This window comes from Alosa pseudoharengus, unplaced genomic scaffold (genome assembly GCF_046254945.1).
Source record: "Alosa pseudoharengus isolate Yale_2024_CS ecotype anadromous, Long Island Sound unplaced genomic scaffold, YU_APseudo_1.1 YU_APseudo_1.1_scf_22, whole genome shotgun sequence".
NCBI lineage: Eukaryota > Metazoa > Chordata > Actinopteri > Clupeiformes > Clupeidae > Alosa > Alosa pseudoharengus.
The window spans coordinates 920,291-942,622 of record NW_027468680.1 but is presented as its reverse complement, the minus strand read 5'-3'; the positions used below and the strand labels follow the sequence as shown (position 1 = coordinate 942,622).

Sequence of the window (22,332 nt, the reverse complement as noted above, 5' to 3'; positions counted from 1 at the left end):
GACACTTTGGCTAATCTATAGCAAGTTAGCAAGACTTTATATTTTTCTTAGCTTTCTTAAACCTTCTCTCTAGTAGAGGAAGGAGCTCAGATTCAGGATATTTTTACTTCCTTTGTCTTAAAAGTATAGTCCTCCAAGTATGGTTTTTGTAGTACTCACTTCTGATTGTTTTAATGGCTGGATTTTTAAGTATTTGTTCCAGTTGTCTGTCCTTGTTTTTAGCTGCTCCTAGCGGGTCCACTGCTCTTCTGTCACTTCAGCTGTCCCTTGTTGATCTTTTGATGATTTCTCTCCTGATTTCTTGTTTTTCTGCTGTTTTTGTTTAAATTCTCTCTTTACATGACATCATATTGCAGATGTATACAAGTATTTCAACTTTCTCTCATTTTAAAACTGTAAACACAACAAAAATTTAGGAGCTCATACGAAACATGACTCTCACTGTGTCTTGGAACTCTCTCTCTCTCTCTCTCCCTCTCTCCCTCTCTCTCTCTCTCTCTCACACACACACACACAATCTCTCTCTCTCTCTCTCTCTCTCTCAATTCAATTCAAATATGCTTTATTGGCACGACAAATCATATGATGCATTGCCAAAGCATTCTCAGGAATAATAATAATTATAAAAAAGTAAACAAACAAACATTACAAACATTTACACTTTATCAATACACTGTGTGTGTGTGTAGGCTTGGGAGTCGTTTCCAGGTATCGGTTAGGAATCGGTTCCAAACGTTCCGATCCATCGGAATCGTACACATCCACATGTTAACGATTCCACTAACAATTCCAATACAAAGCTTTGTTTTAGAAATGTTTACTTTTTTAGAAATTTTAAAGCATTTAACTTCTGTATTGATATTGCACACTTGATATTCATTCTCTAAAACCACTTTAAATTAGACATTCAAAGCCAACAACTCAAAGCCATCCTATAAGTGTTCAGCAAATGGTACAGGAATCAATATGGTAATCGATAAGGAATCGCATCGATAAGCAGACTCAACAATGGCATCGATATCGATAATTTCTTAACGATGCCCATCCCTGTGTGTGTGTGTGTGTGTGTGTGTGTGTGTGTGTGTGTGTGTGTGTGTGGGCGCGTTGCTCAGTGGTCACTCCTCCTCTTTCTGTCACAGTTGTGTATGTAGTGTGCAGCTAGTATTGCACAATATCTTCTCCTAATAAATATCTAATTTTCTTGTGATCTTCGATCTCAAAGAATTTTGGATATATAGATTGAAATTTTGGATAGAAGTTGGAGCGTATTTCTTTGTAGTTTGGGCAGCTAGTGAGGAAGAGTAATTTCTTTTTTGTCACAGTTCACACAAAGTCTGTTTTCTTTAGGCATCCAGGTTTGCCTTCGTCTGCCTGTTTCTATTGCCAGGCTGTGGTTGCTAAGCCTGTATCTAGACATTGTTTATCTCAAGTTGGTGTCTCTTACAATTGTCAAGTGTTTTGCTAATTGATATTTCCTGTTAAGAGTCAAATAACTTTGTAGTTTACTTTGTTTTTCCGTTGTTTTTGTCCAGTATGTGAGAGATTGGTATTGGTTTGGTTGGTATTTATTCTTTCAAGAGGGGTGCCAGTGTCCTGGGGCTGAATAGTGATGTTAGTTCTGTTGGTTGTTTCTTGCTGCAGCCTATGGACCAACTGGATGAGGGGACTCTCTTCTGTGTTCAATTCTTGGCTCTTTAAGGCTTTGAAGTGATAGGATGTGGGGTCGCTTGTTTTTAAATGTTGCCAGAATTTGATGGCTCTCTTTTCAATTTTTAGAAGAAGGGGGAACTGGCCGAGTTCTGCCCTGCATGCATTAGTTGGTGTTTGCGGAGTTCTGCCCTGCATGCATTAGTTGGTGTTTGCGGAGTTCTGCCCTGCATGCATTAGTTGGTGTTTGCGGAGTTCTGCCCTGCATGCATCAGTTGGTGTTTGCGGAGTTCTGCCCTGCATGCATCAGTTGGTGTTTGCGGAGTTCTGCCCTGCATGCATCAGTTGGTGTTTGCGGAGTTCTGCCCTGCATGCATAAGTTGGTGTTTGCGGAGTTCTGCCCTGCATGCATTAGTTGGTGTTTGCGGAGTTCTGCCCTGCATGCATTAGTTGGTGTTTGCGGAGTTCTGCCCTGCATGCATCAGTTGGTGTTTGTTTCTGCATTTTTAGAATGTTCCTGCAGAATTCTTCATTTCAATTGGAATTTTGTCCCATTTTTCAAAATCGTGATTTGTTAGGGGACCCCACACTTCACTGCCATATAGAGCAATGGGCTCAATAACCGATTGGAATATTTTTGGTATTTTTGGTATCAAATTCTGATTGGTATTTCAATATTAATAGATTTTTGTATGGCCTAGAAAGCCCTTCGTGCTTTTTCTTTCAACTCTCTCACGGCCAAGCTGAAGTTTCCGTTAGAACTGATTTCCAATCCAAGGTAACTATAATTTGTGACATGTTCTATTTTTAGTTTATCAAATGTGAAGTTGTGTTTGTTTCCCTGACAATTTGTTCTCTTTTGGAATGTTAATACTTGATTTTTTTTGGTGTTAATAGCCAGTCATTCTAGCAGAATTCTTGCAGTACATCTAGGTTCTGCTGCAGGCCCTCTGCTGTTGGAGATAGCAAAACCAGATCATCTGCAAATAAAATAAATTTGATACAAGGATACAAGGAAGTTTATTGTGACATGCATATAGTTACTGGAAGTAAGAAATGCAGTGAAATTATGTCTGGTGTCAGCCTATTTGTGCATTTATGGGGGGGGGATTGACTATTTGGATTTGTTCATGGGTCATATCTGTTCTGTTACAGATTTTCAAAATAATCTTTCCATGTATTGCCATTTTGTATGGCTGGTTCTTCGTGGGGCTTTTTGTTTAGCGAGTTCCAGTTGTCCCAGAAGGTATTCGTATTAAGTGATTCTTCAATTGTTTGTAGTTGGTTTTGAATATGATGTTCTTTTTTCTTTCTAAGTGTTTTTTTTGTATTGTTTGAGTTCCTCATAGTATTGATGCGTAAATCGTCATTGTTTGGCTGTTATGCTTTTGGTTTGATAATTGTCTTAGTTTTTTCCTCATCATTTTGCAGTCCAAGTCAAACCATTTCTCATCACTTTGTTTGGTATTTCTTCTTTTTTGAAGGGGATGTAGGGCAGATAGCTCTGCCAGGTAGTCAAATATATGGTTAATATTTTCTACTGCTAAGTTTACACCTTCTATATTGTGGGGGTAACTACTAAGAAGGAAAGTATCAATAATTGGGGAAGCTTTAGGGTGATTGAGAGCTGTTAGGTAGTTTTCTTTGCTGTTCTTAGTCCATCTGTAACTCTCTCTCGTGCAGAACAGCTTGCTGGGCTGTTCTTGTATGTTAGAGTTTTCTGTTCTTTTAAGGTATGCAGTAGCTTGGCTGTGGTCTAATAGGGGTGTTAGTGGCTTGACTGGGAATGCTCTGAAAGTGGATGAGTCTAAGTCTGTTATCATGTAGTCAACTGTTGAGCAACCAAGAGGTGAACTGTATCTTCCGAGAGAGTCCCCTCTCACCCTACCATTGACATACAGGCCCAGGCTTTGGCAGAGCTCTAGAAGAAGTTTCCCATTTTTGTTTATTTGTGTGTCAGAGCTGTTCCGTGGGAAGTTAACAACATTTTGTGGGAAGCTCTGCCCAAATATATATGTGTTGCCATGATCTGCTGTATAGTCAGGAAGGGATCCAGTCCTTGCATTCAGATCTCCACAGATCAATACACTTCCCTGGGCCTGGAAGTGGTTGATTTGGTGGTTCATGGTGTCAAATATCTCTTTGTTGTAGTATGGAGATTCAGAGGGTGGTATATACACAGCACAAACAGATATATCTTTAGTTGTTTGGGTGAGTTGTTTGTTGATTTTAAACCAAACGTGTGAGTTCTCTTTTTTTATTAGTGAGATGTATTTATCTATTTCTAATTTATGCCATATCACCATGCCCCCTGAATCTCTCCCTCGTGTTATCCCTCTCTCTCTCTCTCCTCTCTCTCTCTTTCTCTCTCTCTTTCTTTCTCCATCTCTCTCTCTCTCTGTGGCAGATGGAGGAAGAACTAGAGAAGTTTCTGATGGAGCAAAAGGAGAGGGTGGCCAAGGACAAAGCCAGTCTGCTGCTGCAGGAACCTCCCTATATGGAGATCAGGGTGTGTGTGTGTGTGTGTGTGTGTGTGTTTGTGTGTGTGTTTGTTTGTGTACATTTGTGCGTGCATATCTGTGTGTCTGTGTATAGTATAGTAACTGTGTGTAGTATGCGGTAGTAAATTTGTGTGGTATGCAATATGCTACATTTGTGTGTGTGTGTGTGTGTGTGTGTTTAGTAAATTTATATGGTATGCAGTGTTTCCCACAGAGTTGGATTCAGTCTGTGGCGGTAGCTGACTTGGACAACTTGCAGAAGAGGGGCAGCGCCGCAGCGGGCTCGTTACGAGAGAGAGCGGGGGGGGCAAGAGAGAGCGGGGGGGGCAAGAGAGAGCGGGGGGCGGGGCAAGAGAGAGCGGGGGCGGGGCAAGAGAGAGCGGGGGCGGGGCATGAGAGAGCGGGGGCGGGGCAAGAGAGAGCGGGGGGCGGGGCAAGTGTAGTATAGTGACTGTGTGTGGTATGATACACCAAACTCACAATTCCGTTTGAATCGATTTTTGACACACAGTTCGATAAACCTCAATTTAAAGGTATATTATTATTATTATTATTATATTGTATATTTGTATTATATTGTATCCTGATATAAAAAGAGAATATGGTAAATATGTGTGTGTGTGTGCTAGTGTTGCACGGTGCACCAATACTAGAAAAGTATCGCAATACCCTGAAATTAAAAATGGCACAATACCTAATTTTATTAGTATCGATACTTTAAATAATGGCCGTGTTCTTTTGAAGTAACATGCGTGTGCGCACGGCTTCTAGCGCCTCCTCCCCTGGCCTGTGGCTGTGCGTCTTTTCTCACACACACACGCAGCTGTTGTGACATAAACAGCGAGACATGGCTGCTAGTTTAAGTGATGCTATGGTTACACATACTAATAGGCTAATATCAAGTTGATTTGCTCACTTGCATCTCTCAAGTTTGTGTTGCTAACCTACCTAGGCTGTGGGATTCAGGTAATTTAGGCCTACTATTGGGTTTAACATCATTTAGAGATAGGCTACGCAACCATGGCAACCTTTTACATCTGGAGAGAGCTCTTTGCTAACTATCCCACTAGCTCACGTCATGTCTGTCATTTGAGTAATGCTCACTAAAATCATTAATGAACATTAATGAACATTGCAAGACACTTAGCTCTTCTATGATCCCAGAAATATTTTCTTTGACTTATTTAGTTTTTAACATTTATTTTATTTAATGACATAGAAAACATAATGAATTGCATCCACATATACTTATGCACTATGCACAACTATGTTTCACTAGCCTAAAACCGAGACTGAAGGCTAATTACTCTCACATATTTCTTAAAGTGACGGGCACTCAATTACACACCAACAATGTGCACTTATTTAGCACGCACCACATTAAAGATATGCCCAAATGGAATAGTTCAAAAATCAATATGAAATATTCAAATTACTAAATATTTTAAGCTAGTAATTATACAGATTATAAAATACTATACATTATTAACAAAATATATACACTTACATATACATTATTAACAAAATATATACACTTTATATGATTATTAACAAAATATATACGCTTACATATACATTATTAACAAAATATATACACTTATATACATTATTAGCAAAATCGCAACTACTTTGGGGAGATTTGGACACTGATGAGGGGCTGAATGACGTCACACCTGTAACAAAGCGTGATAACTTAAAAAACATAGCTGCACAAATGTTATTTTTAATGGCACAAATCAGCACAAACGATTGAGACCATTTTGGGGAGTTTTGGACATTGATGGGGGGCTGGTGACATCACGGGAGTAATAAATAAAGTGGAATATCTTAAAACAAAGTAGCACAAATGTTACTTTTAACGGCACAAATGAGCACAAACGATTGAGACTATTTTGGGGAAAGTATGTGGGGCTGAGTGACGTCACTGGCCAGAAAATGTAAAGTTTAATTACTTAAAACCCTTAACAGCACAAACAATAATTTATACGGCACAAACCGGCACAAACGAATAGCAGTGTTTTTAAAAAAAATTGAATAACATGGGGGGCCAGCTTCACGCAGGTCATGACCTCAAATTACCAACATACAAACACACACACACACACATACACACATTACATACAAACACACACATACACACACACATGCAAACACACACACACACACACACACACACACACACACACACACACACATTACATACAAACACACACACACACATTACATAGAACTTTTTTTTACAAAAATTACATTGGGCAGCCGTGGCCTACTGGTTAGCACTTCGGACCTGTAACCGGAGGGTTGCCGGTTCGAACCCCGACCAGTAGGCACGGCTGAAGTGTCCTTGAGCAAGGCACCTAACCCCTCACTGCTCCCCGAGCGCCGCTGTTGTAGCAGGCAGCTCACAGCGCCGGGATTAGTGTGTGCTTCACCTCACTGTGTGTTCACTGTGTAGTGGGTTTCACTAATTCACGGATTGGGATAAATGCAGAGACCAAATTTCCCTCACGGGATCAAAAGAGTATATATACTTATATACTTTTACTTACAAGCAAACAAAACATGATGCCAGCGTCTCGCCAGCGTCCCCGTAACCTAGCAAATGTGTTTGGTATGCAATATGATACATTTTTGAGTGTGTGTGTGTGTAGTAAGTCTAAGTCTCATGACCTCACCACAGGTGTGCCTCAGGGATCAGTATTAGGACCCTTGCTTTTCTCTATTTACACCACTTCCTTAGGTGATACCATTCGCTCCCATGGATTTGACTATCACTGTTATGCAGACGACACTCAACTTTACCTGTCTTTCCCACCTGATGACTCTAGTGTTTCCCACCAGATTTCTGCATGCCTTAAGGATATTTCAGCCTGGATGAAAGATCGGCACCTTCAGCTTAATCTCTCAAAAACAGGGTTTTTGGTGTTTCCAGCTAAAACAGCTATTCCCCAACATATTAACATCCAGCTTGACTCAACTTCACTGACCCCAACTAGATCGGCACGAAACTTGGGCGTTGTAATTGATGACCGACTTAACTTCTCTGAGCATATAGCTTCTATTGCAAAATCATGTCGGTTTATGCTTTACAACATTAGGAAGATCAGACCTTATCTGACACAAGATTCCACACAACTTCTTGTTCAGACCATGGTCATCTCTAAGATGGACTATTGTAATTCACTATTAGCTGACTTACCCGCTTGTGTAACAAGATCATTACAGCTGATTCAGAATGCTGGAGCACGCCTGGTCTTCAATCAGCCAAAGAGGACACATGTAACTCCTCTCCTAGTTACTCTCCATTGGCTCCCTATAGTAGCCAGAATTAAATTTAATATAGGACACTAACTGGATCTGCTCCTAGTTATTTGAATTCAATAATCAAGCCTTACATCCCCAACCGCCCACTGCGGTCTGCTGGTGAGCTTCTGTTGTGTCGACCAGTCATGAAAACTGGGTCTAATTCCAGACTCTTTTCTTCAGTGGCTACATGTTGGTGGAATGAACTGCCCAGTGCTCTCCGTTACTGTGGTAGTTTTGGGTCGTTTGAGAGGGGTCTAAAGACATTCCTATTCAACATATACTTAGTTGTTTAAACGCTTATGTGTTATGGTTTGTATAATGTTGTTTTATTTCAATTGGGCTGTTAATTAATTTGACATTATTATTTATTATTGATATTCTCCTTAATGTAGTCTTAGCATGTCATTGTTTTTATATTATTGATTGAATGGACATTATTGTTTTATTATTGCCTTTCCCCTTTTTTACATTGCTTTTTATTAGGCTATTGATTGAATTGATATTATTGTGTACTACAACTATTCTCCTTATTATATTTGACCAACATTCTAATCTGTTCCCTGTTCAATTTTAAATATTATTATGTTGTTTGTATTTATGTGTCGCTTTGGACAAATGCGTCTGCTAAATCCATAACCATAACCATAGTATAGTAACTGTGTTTGGTATGCAATATGGTACATTTTTGAGTGTGTGTTTGTGTAGTATAGTAACTGGGTTTGGTATGCAATATGGTACATTTTTGAGTGTGTGTTTGTGTGTGTGTGTGTAGTATAGTAACTGTGTTTGGTATGCAATATGGTACATTTTTTTTGTGTGTGTGTGTTTTTAGAGGAGAGGTGTGAAATTTGACGAGCTGAAAGAAAACATTACCCTGCCATCACAGAAGACAACAAACAACAAAGGTAGGTGTCGGTGTGTGTGTATGTTCTGTGTGTGTATATGTGTGTTTGTTTATATGTTCTCTTTCTCTCTCCCTCTGTATGTGTGTGTGTTTATATGTTGTGTGTGTCTGTGTGTCTGTGTGTGAGTTTATATGTTCTCTTAATCTCTCCCTTTGTGTGTGTGTGTGTGTGTGTGTGTGTGTGTGTGTGTGTGTGTGTGTGTGTTTATATGTTGTGTGTGTCTGTGTGTCTGTGTGTGAGTTTATATGTTCTCTTAATCTCTCCCTTTGTGTGTGTGTGTGTGTGTGTGTGTGTGTGTGTGTGTGTGTGTTTATATGTTGTGTGTGTCTGTGTGTCTGTGTGTGAGTTTATATGTTCTCTTAATCTCTCCCTTTGTGTGTGTGTGTGTGTGTGTGTGTGTGTGTGTGTGTGTGTGTGTGTGTGTGTGTGTGTGTGTTTGTTATTATGCTCTGTGTGTGTGTTTATATGCTGTGTGTGTGTGTGTGTTTTTATGCTATGTCTGTGTGTGTGTGTGTTTATATGCTGTCTGTGTGTGTGTTTATATGCTGTGTCTGTGTGTGTGTGTTTATATGCTGTCTGTGTGTGTGTGTGTTTGTTATTATGCTCTGTGTGTGTGTTTATATGCTGTGTGTGTGTTTATATGCTGTGTGTGTGTGTGTTTATTTGCTGTGTGTGTGTGTGTGTGTTTATATGCTGTGTCTGTGTGTGTGTGTGTTTGTTATTATGCTGTGTGTGTGTGTTTATATGCTGTGTCTGTGTGTGTGTGTGTGTTTATATGCTGTGTGTGTGTGTTTATATGCTGTGTCTGTGTGTGTGTGTGTTTGTTATTATGCTGTGTGTGTGTGTTTATATGCTGTGTGTGTGTGTTTATATGCTGTGTGTGTGTGTTTATATGCTGTGTGTGTGTGTAGAAGGGTGTGTACGCTTGAGTTTACCTCTAGGAGAGGAGTATGAAAGAAAAAAACACCAACTCCAACAGGAGCTGAGGCAGGACTACAGGCGGTACATGGTACAGGTACCACACACACACACACACACCATTACACACACACACACACACCATTACACACACACACCATTACACTCACTCACACACCATTATACTCACTCACACACACACACACGCACACACACACACACCATTACACTCACTCACACACACACACACACACACACACACACACACCATTACACTCACTCACACACCATTACACACACACACCATTACACACACACACACACACCATTACACACACACACACACACACACACACCATTACACTCACTCACACACACACACACACACACACACACACACACACCATTACACTCACTCACACACCATTACACTCACTCACACACACACACACACAAACACACCATTACACACACACACACACACCAGCGTTTCCGCTTGGAAAAAAATGTGACTGGCAGAGGTTTGGTTTTCCGGACATTTTGATGATATGCGGGTCAAATATCCTATTATGGCTTCTTAATTAGATCAGATCACATGTTGGTCTGAGAACTGTGAGAAGGTGTGAAACCCGCACCAAACTCCTCTCAAACAGAAATCACCGATTTAGAATCCCCCGCCCCCTCACAATGGTTTCACCCATCACCATCAGCGCAGTGACCCCCGTGAAATTTCACCATTGGCAGCAAGTTGCACTGTGCATGCAACTATAGTGTCAACTGTCTGTACAACGAAGTGGTAAGTTTGACCACCAAGTCGAAAAAGTCCATAATCAGACCCACAGTCAGTCCATAATCAGTTAACCCGGATAATATTCAAACAAAGGTTAATCGGAACGATAAATCCCGGAACAAGTGAAATTGGTTTTGTTCCCGTTTTCCAAAACTGTGTTCGTTTCCAGTTTCATTTTCATTCTTTCACACCTTTTCTGCTGAAGATATTTGGCCTTTAATTGTAGTGGGGGTTGAAGTAAAAACCTTCCAAATAATTAAATCAATTTAATTAGATACCCATACCCAGTGCTTAGTTACTGTCCACCAGTGTGTGTGTGTGTGTGTGCATGTTTATTAGTGAGGTGAATTACATTCTTGGTACATGGCACCGTAGCCTGCTGCACCACAGCACCCCCAAATGTTTTGACAGTCACAATCATGGTTATCATTGCAACCAGGGTAGGAATTTCACGGCGGCCATGGCCGTTGTTGCCCCTTGCGTTGGCCGTGATGCCCCTTTGAAAATCAGAGGTTTACAGGCCACTGTGGCCTTGGTGCGCCCATCTTTCAATATTCTGGGTTGCGTCAGACTAATAGCGTATTTTATTAGCCTATTGCCTGTCAAAATAATCTTAGCATTCACAGCGCAAATTAATTTAGTCTTTTACGCAGTGGAGAAAGTGACAGCGCACGGTAAGAAAGAAAGTGCGTCCAAATTTACCCATTCTTCTCAGTTGAACCACTCGCGAAGTAGCCTACTCATCATACAGACATCAAATATCACATCAAATCAAAGAGCTTTTTCTCAGCTTTTAAACGGTGTTAGCCGATAATTGCTGTGGTGAACGGTTCGCGAGACAAGTAAATAATATGATTAATATGATTAAATTGAATAATAAATTCTAGGTTCTGCGCCTATCTCCCGACCCATTCATCTCGGTGGAATACTTCATGAACCCTTCGTTCAACACATGACAAACCATATCAAAATAAACGGCAGACCTTACCGAACTCAGAGGTGTAAAGCAGTCCCCTGTACAGTTCCAGCGTAATCCGGCTTTGAATTTGCAGCCAATTTCGACATGCATGTCTCCAATGTTTCATGTTTTTGTAATGTTTCATACAGTGATCAGAGCTAGTGAGCGGAGCGGGAGCGAGTGAGGAGTGGAGCGGATGGAATTTTGTTGGAGCGCGGAGAGTTTTTTAATTTAGAGACCAGAGCGGCCGCTCTGTTCCGCTCCAATTTCGTTCTGGCGCCGCTCACACCCCGAGCTGAGGCCCAAATCCACCCAGAACTCATGTCTTCATAATGAAACCAAGACCGTTATTTCAAAACAAAGACACTTGCCATAGTAATGTAATGAATTAAAACAGCACACACTAGGCATGTCAAACACACACACACAGGGGTGGACGCAGCCCCCACACAAAAAGGATCACACACGAGGAAGACCTAAAAGGGTAACACGCTACGCTAAAACACGGACATTAAAACAGTAAATAAAGACATTAACACACACAAACAACTCCCAGAGTTCTCCCAGAATGCATTGTCCCAGAGTCCGTAGCACATAGTCCAGCGTGCCAACGTTACAGTGAGTTCGTTGGGGATGAAGTCGCTAAATATTTTAGAAAGGAAATTGAAAGTCATAGGGCTTACAAGCGTACTATTCCTACAAAACAACTAGATACAAACAATGTACAGTAGAGCAAGAACAACTATGTGGTGACACTGTCCCAGTGAGATTTATTTTGGAATTTAAGAAGACACATTTCGCGGAAACACGGAGAGCAATTTAAGTCTGCTTTAAGTAAGGCTGAAGTAAAACTTGGACGCTAGCAAAACGTGAGCAATTTGAATCACCTGCTTTAAGTAAGGCTGAAGTAAAACTTGGACGCTAAACCTGTATTATTTAGGCAATTAATCTCACTGATCCCTTTAGTTTTAGGCTTATGTGTACGTTGCCAAGCTTGTTTGTTGTTGCACTGTCGGTGTTGCATTAGGCTCTTTTACAATACATGTTCTATGAGTGACATTGCCGTTTCTCTTAGTTCTTTGAGATTGAAGTTTTCTAAGGTGACAATTCGGCTTGTGGATTATTTCTCCCTCTTTTAAATTGGAGCGAGCGTGGAGCGATTTCACTGGAGCGGGAGGATTTTGAAGTGGAGCGAAATTGAGCGGAGCGGCCTGACGTGAATTTGAGCGGAGGAGCGGCCGAGTGAACAGCCACCTGAGCGAGGATCGGCCGAGTGAACAGCCACCTGAGCGAGGAGCGGGATATTCGCACCACTCAGCTCCGCTCACTAGCTCTGACAGGGATTCAGGTCTACTGCTCTGAATAGGCTAAATACAACTTTGATCATTTTTATAGCCTACTACTGTATAGTTAACTTTGGTGCCCTGACATGTGGCCTTTGTCACAGGCGGACAGAGTACACAGCTTCATTACTTGAGTAAAAGTACAGATACCCTTTGCTAAATTTACAAGTACAAGTAAAAGTACAACAGTCAGATGTCTACTTAAGTAAAAGTTTTTAAAAGTACTTGAGTATCAAGAGTACAAGAGTAGCCTACATTTTCTAAATACTGCATTACTTACTGCCACAGTGCTTACATTTATGTCAAGTCAAGTCAAGTCAAGTCAAGTTTATTTATATAGCGCATTTCATACACAGAGGTCATTCAATGTGCTTTACATAAACAAAACCAAACAATAATAACAAATAAAAAGCATAGAAAGGCAATATAGTCAAAGAATAGTTAAAAGGTAAAGATCATAATAAAAAGAAAACATAAAACACAAGGTAAAATAATTTAAAAATAAAGGATAATTAGTAAGCAAAAAAAAAAAGGCAAAAGTAGTAAAAAAAGAGTAATAAAAGATAAAGTAGAATAATTATCAAGGCAGATTCAGAATTTGTAACTCGGCACAGTTAGCAGAAAGCATCTGAGAACAGTTTGGTCTTAAGTCTAGATTTAAAACTGGCTACAGTTGGGGCCTTTTTGATGTCATCCGAAAGTTGATTCCACAGCTGAGCCGCATAGCAGCTAAAAGCTGCTTCACCATGTTTAGTTCTAACAGTAGGTTTTACTAGCAGGTTTTTCACCTGGGACCTGAGAGGACGCGAAGGTGTGTACTGCTGAAGCATGTCTGACAGGTATTTAGGTTCTGCTCCATTTACTGATTTATAAACAAGCAATAGAGCTTGAAGTCAATTGTGTGACTTACTGGAAGCCAGTGCAAGGACTTAAGAATTGGAGTAATGTGGTCAGTTCTTTTAGTTTTTGTTAGAATCCTAGTTGCTGCATTTTGTATCATCTGAAGCTGTTTAATAGTCTTTTTAGGAAGGCCTGTGAACAGTCCATTGCCGTAATCAACCCTGCTGGAGATAAATGCATGAATGAGTTTTTCTAAGTCATATTTTGACATCAGCCCTCTGAGTCTGGCAATTTTTTTGAGGTGGTAAAAAGCTGATTTAGTTGTCGCTTTCATGTGGCTGTTGAAATTTAGATCACTGTCAATTAATACACCAAGGGCTATATTTTGGGGCACCAGCGCATGGCGTACAGTTCGTTTTTCAGTCGCGCGAATTTGAATTCGGTATTTTGCACCTTTATTTTTTAAGCATTGCGCCCAGGGGTGTGGCAATTAACAACCTAGGGCGGGCCCTGGCGCGTTCTCTAAAAATCGCTATCATACACCACCTAAACCTGGTCAGAAGTCAATGGCGAGTTGTTCATATGCTATTTTAAGAGCGCATGTCAACAGTCATATTGGCAGGTGCACGCACCATCCTTCTATCATTCATGAACGCACACCAGCGCACGTCCATGCAAAGCATTACAAATTGCACGATTACAATGTTAAACATAATTAGAATAAAGATATTACGAAATACTGTACATCTCATGATGAGTAGTTATTCACCATCATTTGCAAATTGGTAATGACGGTTAAAAGTGATTAGGGGAGAGGCGAGAGACACGTATGGAGCACAGCTGAAGACGCACTGTCACGAGATATAAGCAACTCCTCTGAAGGATAAATGTTGTTTTATTCAGTCATTTGAGCAACATTAGGGTAAGTGTTGCTTTTTCCAGCCTATGTTTTCCATGGTAACCCATTGTCAGTCAATAGTGAAAGTAACTGCATATAACTGTCTTGTCGTTGACTGACTCCTTGGTGAAGTTAGTTTCACTTTGCCAATGAGTTCAAATAATAGATGAGTGCAAATGCGTGAAGGCTATGCTAGGTTTTAGTAAAGCATGGTTTAAGAATGACTATTCCATACGGTCTCGCAAGCAGCCTCCTTCACAATGCGCCGTTGAATGCCAAAATACCGATGCATTTATTTGACATATCGCGCATTGCGCCGTTAAAGGGAATGACAGATGTCATTGTCATTGGTTTAAAATGATGTTACGCCCCAAACACACCCATATGACTGATTAAAAGACCTAGGAACACCTTGTTACGCCATGCGCTCCACTTTTGAGAACGAAACCCCTCCCAATGTGAACTGGACATCCTACTAAATTTGAATAGACTTTTGACGAGTGACGATGCACTTTAGAATGTCATGATAGGGCCCCAAGATGTTTAACTGTATCCTTTGCCTTCAACCCTTTTGTGTCAAGGAGACTGGCAACCCTAAGTCTTTCCTCCTTTTTACCAAATATAATTACTTCAGTTTTTTCTTTGTTCAGCTGAAGAAAATTTTGAGACATCCAGGTGTTGATTTGTTCTATACACTGACACATAGATTCAAGAGGACCATAGTCATTTGGTGACAGAGCTAAGTAAATTTGTGTGTCATCTGCATAGCTACGATATGAAATCAAATTATTTTGGATGATTTGTCCAAGTGGGAGCATATAGAGGTTGAATAATAGTGGCCCCAAGATCGACCCCTGGGGAACACCACAGGTCAAGGACGTTGGTGTTGAGGTACAGTTTCCAATGGCAACAAAGAAGCTCCTTTCTTGTAGATATGATTTTAGCCAGCTGATAACTATGCCTGTAAATCCAACCCAGTGTTCTAGTCTGTGTAATAAAATATTGTGACCAACAGTGTCAAATGCTGCACTAAGGTCCAGTAGCACTAGGACTGATGTTTTACCTGAATCTGTGTTGAGGCGTATGTCATTGGAAACTTTAATGAGAGCTGTTTCAGTGCTGTGATTTGCCCGAAAACCAGACTGAAAGTAATCAAAATACCCATTTGATGTTAGGAAGGTGGTTAATTGATTAAAGACTACTTTTTCAATAATTTTGCCAATAAAAGGTAGATTGGATATGGGCCTGTAATTGTTTAGCATGGAGGCATCCAGGTTATTCTTCTTGAGAAGTGGCTTTACAACAGCTGTTTTCAGTGACTTAGGAAAAGTGCCAGACAGCAGTGATACATTTACAATTTGAAGGACATCCACCGCTATGAGATGAAAAACAGTTTTGAAGAAATTGGTAGGCAGAGTGTCTAAGACACATGTGGAAGAGCTGAGATTCTGTACCGTTTTTTTAAGTGTTTCGCAGTCTATCAAGCTGAACTTGTACAGAAATGTCATACATGGAGTAATGGAAAATGTTAATGTTAATACCTTGGAGAATGTAAAAGGAATTGAAAGTAAAATCAAGTCATTTTCATCTTTTTACCATGTGTCAGGGATGGGCAGTATTTCTAATACATGTATTTAAAATACATATTTCAAATACAATACTATTTTGTAATTAAAACTCTTGAAGCGAAAACTATCATTAACTTGTTCAGAAAATTTAAATAGTCCTGCGAGGTGGGGCCACAGGTTGGCACATTCCCGGGATGGACCTGCTACATCTTCATCCATTGTTTCGTTCATGGTTTCGTCTCTTATGTAAATCTGACCATGGAGTTGACTTTGCGGAATGCTGAAGGTGATTGCTGATAGGCTGTCCCAAATAGTGGCGCCTGCACAATCCAATCACGTTTGAGAGGGAAACAACAAATTGAGGGTTTCCGAGATTTTTCTTTTTTCCTTTTTTTTTAGAAGTAGTAACGGGTACTGGCTGAATGAAACAACCCGTGCTGCCAGACAGAATTGCCGAAGAGTTGAGAGAAAATGGAAAAAGGAAAAATTACAAGTGTCATTTCAAATGCTGAGGGATTACTGGCGTCATTACCAATCCGTTGTGAAAGAGGCTAAAAGAAAATATTTCGCTGATATTGTCCTGTCAAACTCTCACAAACCTCGTGTTTTGTTTAAAGTTATTAACTCTGTTTTAAATGCACCACAGACTGTTGGAATTGAGGCCTCCCCGGCTGTGTGTGAAAACTTTCTTCACTTTTTTATTGATAAAGTCACATCTGCCAGAGCACTTATTTCACCACCTGCCATTGACCCTTCAGTGTCTGTCCCCTTCTCTGCTGTTTTTGACTCATTTCAGCCTGTGACCCTGCCCTTTGTGCTGGATATTGTTGGTCATTTGAAGCCCTCAGGCTCGCCAGTTGATAATGTCCCTCCCTGACTTCTTAAGGAGGTTTTTCAGACTGCTGGACCATCATTTACTGCAGTTATTAATAGCAGTCTGACCTCTGGAGTGGTTCCAGGTAATTTTAAACATGCCGTTGTGCAACCGTTGTTAAAAAAACCTGGGCTGGATTCTACTGTTTTGGCAAACTTCAGGCCGATATCCAAATTGCCATTTCTGTCTAAAATCTTAGAAAAGATTGTGTATTCCCAGCTCATGGACTTTTTAAATGAGCAAAATATTATTGAGATCTTCCAATCTGGCTTTAAAACATTGCACAGCACAGAATCAGCGCTTTTAAGAGTTTTTAATGACATCTTTTTAGCTACTGACTCTGGTCAATGCGTTGTCCTTGTACTGCTTGATCTGACTGCTGCTTTTGATACAGTGGACCATGAAATCCTGATTGCCCGTTTGGAGCAGTGCGTGGGCATCAGAGGCACAGCTCTGGAATGGTTCAGGTCCTACCTGTCACATCGAACCTTCTGTGTTAGTGTTGGTGACTCTGTGTCCTCCACTGTCCCCCTCTTATATGGGGTACCACAAGGCTCTGTGCTTGGCCCTCTTTTATTTTCTCTCTATCTTCTCCCCCTTGGTTCAATTCTCAGAAAACACGGCATTTCTTTTCATTGCTATGCGGATGACACACAGATTTATGTCCCTCTTAAAAAGTCAGATGCTTACAGTATTAAGCCATTGCTAGAGTGCCTACATGACATTAAAGCCTGGATGTCTCTTAACTTTTTACATTTTAATGAAAAAAAGACTGAAGTCATGGTCTTTGGTGGCACTTCTGTGACCCCCCTGGTTGATCTGGGTTTGTTAGCAAAGTACCACAAGCCAATCATGACAAATTTGGGGGTAAAAGTGGACTCTGACCTTAAATTTGACAGCTAGATTAAATCTGTGGTAAAATCAAGCTTTTTCCAGTTGAGGCAGCTGGCAAAAATTAAACCAGTCCTTCAAATACAGCACTTTGAAACAGCAATCCACGCCTTTGTGACCACCCGGCTGGATTACTGCAATGCACTTTATATGGGGGTTAGCGGGTCCTCCGTTGCTCGTCTGCAACTGGTACAAAATGCTGCTGCTCGTCTTTTAACTAGCACACGAAAGTTTGAGCACATTTCACCTATTTTAGCTTCGCTCCACTGGTTGCCTGTCCATTTTAGAATTCATTTTAAAACTCTTTTATTTGCTTTTAAAGCCGTGCATGGCCTTGCCCCACCTTACCTTTCTGAGCTGCTCCACCCATACACTTCCAGCCGCTCTCTCAGGTCAGCTGACCAGCTGCTCCTGACAGAGCCCAGAGCCAGGCTAAAATCTAGAGGGGAACGAGCTTTTGCCGTTGCAGCTCCAAAACTATGGAACAATCTGCCCCTTCACATCAGACAGGCCCCTTCACTGTCTCTTTTTAAGTCCCATCTAAAAACTCACCTCTTTTCTCTGGCTTTTAACCCCAGGTAGTGTGTTGATGGTATGTAGATGTGTTATGTGGGCAGTATACTTCATTTATTTTATTTTATTTTGGATTTGAGTTGGTTTTTAATCTCTTTTTACTTTTATTTTAGTTTTTATGTCTTTTTACTTGTATTTATTTTTACATTTATTTTTAGTTAGTTTTTTATCTTTTTAAATTGTAATACTTTATCCTATTATTGTGCTTCTGTGGTATCTTGTGTGTTTCTTATCTTGCTGTACAGCACTTTGGGAACCTTGTGTTTGTTTAAACTGTGCTATATAAATAAAGTGGATTGGAATGGATTGGATACTCATTGAGAGCCAAAATACATGTTTCCCACATATCTGATACATTTCCCACATATCTGACACGTTTCCCACATATCTGATACATTTCCCACTAGGGCTGGGACAACGCGTCGACCTAAACGATTACGTCAACGCAAAATATGCGCGTCGATTTGTCAGACCCAAAACGAGTGCTGCCAAATATTTCGAATTTTACACCTTCAGTGTTTCCCATACGTTTCACACCTTCAGTGTTTCTCATACGCTGACTAGTCTGTGGTGGGGCGCCACAAAACCGGCCGTCACACATTGATGTTCTATGTTGTACTATTTAAATTAAAGATAAGATAAAATCTTTTGAGCTGCACTTTTTACGCACGCAGCCTTTCCTCGCCCCGCCCCGCTCTCTCTCGTAACGAGCCCGCTGCCCCTCCACTGCATGTGCATTTAACACAAAATATTCACGATTGTTGAAGGATTGTTGTTGCCACATAGAAGCATTGCATAGAACACGGCGGGCTAAATTGCTATTAACCCTTAGAACCCGATTGACGCAAAGTGCGTCAAAAAACACACCCTTTCTTCTCTGTTACATTGCTCCGGAACGGTTCATCGCAGCGAGATGAAACCTTTATTGAACGACAGAGCAGAAGTAGGGCTTTCCAACGAGACTACACACTTGTCTGTACGATCAAGTATGAAAATTAAAAAAAATCATGAAATTAAATCAAATTGCATCATATTTACAGTCTATACTTCTCTGCATTCACCTGCACACACATTACTCTAGTTTGAATTACCCGCGAACCCGTGATCGCATAGATATGCCACGCATGTCAGATGAAAGAGGAGACTCAGAGCTATCATTTGATACCAAGTACATCCTTCTGGGTTATAAAACAGACGAAGTGACAGCAAAATAATAACTTCATATAGCTGGACTTACCCCACGTTTTTGTCTGTTCTTGTGGCAAAGCATGTTTATAATCCAATGCTATCATGTGTTTCTCTATGGCAAAGCATGTTCATATTCCGGTTTTGAGATCCTAGCAAATTCCTGCATGGCATCCAATTCAAGGCTCACATTGCATCCCAATTTGTTCAACAAATAAACACCTTTTTTGCCTTTACTTTGTTCATGGCAATGCAGTAAAGAGTTGAGAATTCTTATGACTGCATACACACAGGCACCAGGCTAACACGCAACCTCGGGTCAAGTCAGGTCAGATCAGTTCGTGTCACAGATATGGAGCGCAGAAAGGTCATTTTTCATCACTAAATAAAAAATGGCATTTTATTTCCGTAAATCACACAGCAAATATTTCTGTAAATTGCTCAGCCCCAGAGTATCCCTCCAACATGGCAATTATATTGCCCGATTCAGGACAGTCTGCCCTACACACACATGAAATGCATGTAGAGCTGTGAGCTTGCAATGGTGAGATACATGTCGAAATATAAGAATTTTTATAATACACTTTTTATATTTTAATTCTTTAAAAATCAAAATAAAATCAATGCTAGTATTAATACATGAAATGATGGCAGATCTGAATAGCCTAAACTCTCCTGAAAAAAACAATATATAATATATGTGTGTGGCACTTACAATGACCAGAATAAATCCTTATGAATAAAGGTAGTGAAAATGCCCTAAAAACAGCTTAGGGTTCTAAGGGTTAAATCCGCTTAGCATCATGACCATGCTGTGCAAATTTGTTCAAAACTGCTGCAGTCAAGTTAACTCTGCTAGGTCTATCACAACAGTACACTGAGGAGTCTAAACTTAGTTAAGTTATGCAATCAAGCAGTATCTCAAAGCTAACGTTAGAATATTGTTTGGATGTTGAGTTTAGCATGCTTACTTACAGCTGCTTGTCAATTTCGTTACTCAGGGCTCATTTTATTGACTCTGACACTGAATGTTTGCAAAATCTCGATGTACTGTAAATGGAAAAGTGTTTTCCAAGACTCAAAAGTGCTTGTCCCAAGGAGAAGTACAAACTGTTATTTGAACTAACTACGTTAGTTCTTGAATTTCCCCTGAGGATCAATAAAGTATCTATCTATCTATCTATCTACGTTATGAATTGCATCCATACATCAGCTGCGTTTTAACTGCGTTAGTGTTACAATTGCAAGGGAACGAACGTCTTAAAGTGACAGGCACTCAATTAGACCTATACACTACTGAACTTTATTGAATGCTAACTCTGATTAAGAATGCATTACTTTGCACTTGTATAGTCTTTTATTTTGGAATTTTAAGAGCAATAAACATATACTGCAATGTTAAGGAATTCATGTTTTTTTTTCATTCAGATATATAAATCAACGTGTATAAATTGCTATTAGTCAATTAATGGGGAGATAATCGAATCGAATCGGACTGAAAAAATGAATCGTTAGATTAATCAATGCATCGAAAAAATAATCACTAGATTAATCGTTTAAAAAATAATCGTTTATCCCAGCCCTATTTCCCACATATCTGACATATTTCCCAAATATCTCAAATATTTCCCACATATTTGATACATTTCCCACATATCTGACACATATCTGACACATTTCCCACATATTTCTCACATATCTCCCACATATCTGACACACTTCCCACATATCTGACACGTTTCCCACATATCTGACACATTTCCCACACGTTTCCCACATATCTGAAATATTTCCCACATATCTTCCACATATCTGATACATTTCCCACATATCTGACACATTTCCCAAATATCTGATACATTTCACACATATCTGACACATTTCCCAAATGTTGTCTCCTCTGCAGAAACAGTGTGCTGAGGACTCAGGAGTATCCTCCGGTCTCAAACTACCTCCTAAGGTGTGTGTGTGTGTTTAAACTACCTCCTAAGGTGTGTGTGTGTGTGTGTGTGTGTGTGTGTGTGTTTATAAACTACCTCCTGTCTCAAGCTGTCGCAAACTATCTTCCGGTCTCAAACTACCTCCTAAGGTGTGTGTGTGTGGTGTGTGTGTTTAAACTACCTCCCAAATTGTGTGTGTGTGTATGTGTGTGTGTGTGTTTGTGTGTGTGTGTGTGAACGAACTACCTCCTGAGGTGGCCATGTGTGTGTGTAAGGATGTGTGTGTGTGTGTGAGCTTTGTGTGTGTGAGGGTGGGTGTGTGTGTGTGTGTGTGTGTGTGTGTGTGAGCTTTGTGGATGTGTGTGTGTGTGTGTGTGTGTGTGTGTGTGTGTGTGTGTGTGTGTGTGTGAGCTTTGTGTGTGTGTGTGAGCTTTGTGTATGTGTGTGTGTTTATATGTCTATTTCTCCTCTAGATGAAGGATGCTGCCACTTTGACTACTACACGCCACACAGAGCTGGGCCCAGAAGGCTGTGTGTGTGTGTGTGAGGGTGTGTGTGTGTGTGAGGGTGTGTGTGTGCGCGCCCCTCAGTCCCATACACACAACACAGGAGTGAGGTCAGGGGGACTCAGTAGTGAGGCGGAGCTTCAGATCAAACCCAGCAGACGCCACCTGCAGCAGAGGTGTGTGTGTGTGTGTGTGTGTGTGTTTCTATGTGTGTGTGTGAATACGTGTTATGCCCTGGTGGAATGTGTCTGATACAGTATGGAAAAGGCACTATTATATGTCATATGTTACATTTTACATGCATTTATTTAGCAGACATACTACATCTGTGTGTGTGTGTGTGTGTGTGTGTGTGTGTGTGTGTGTGTGTGTGTGAGCGTGTGTGTGTGTGTGTGTGTGTGTGTGTGTGTGTGTGTGTGTGTGTGTGTGTGTGTGTGTGTGTGTGTGTGTGTGTGAGCGTGTGTGTGTGTGTGTGTGTGTGTGTGTATGTATGTATGTGTGTGTGTGTGTGTGTGTGTGTGTGTGTGTATTGTATATATGCATGTGTGTGTGTGTGTTTTCTGCAGGGAGAGAGCACTGGACGTCAGAGCGTCAGGCAAACACACTTGTTCTACCTGCAAACAGGTACATCACACACTTGTTCCACTCATGACGGCACCTCTGAGGAGCACTTCCTGGAGGAGAGCTAA

General features: G+C 40.6%; 1 protein-coding gene across 1 annotated transcript in view; it reads left to right on the top strand.

Moving 5' to 3' along the window:
- The window catches only part of LOC143139481 (centrosome and spindle pole-associated protein 1-like), a 29,170-nt gene extending 6,838 nt beyond the window's left edge, over window positions 1-22,332 (top strand). Inside the window, exons 2-6 of the mRNA XM_076300068.1 lie at window positions 4,055-4,156; window positions 8,287-8,359; window positions 9,271-9,368; window positions 21,104-21,157; window positions 22,210-22,332. Coding sequence (XP_076156183.1) covers window positions 4,055-4,156; window positions 8,287-8,359; window positions 9,271-9,368; window positions 21,104-21,157; window positions 22,210-22,332 — 450 coding nt within the window. The remainder of the gene's footprint in view (window positions 1-4,054; window positions 4,157-8,286; window positions 8,360-9,270; window positions 9,369-21,103; window positions 21,158-22,209) is intronic.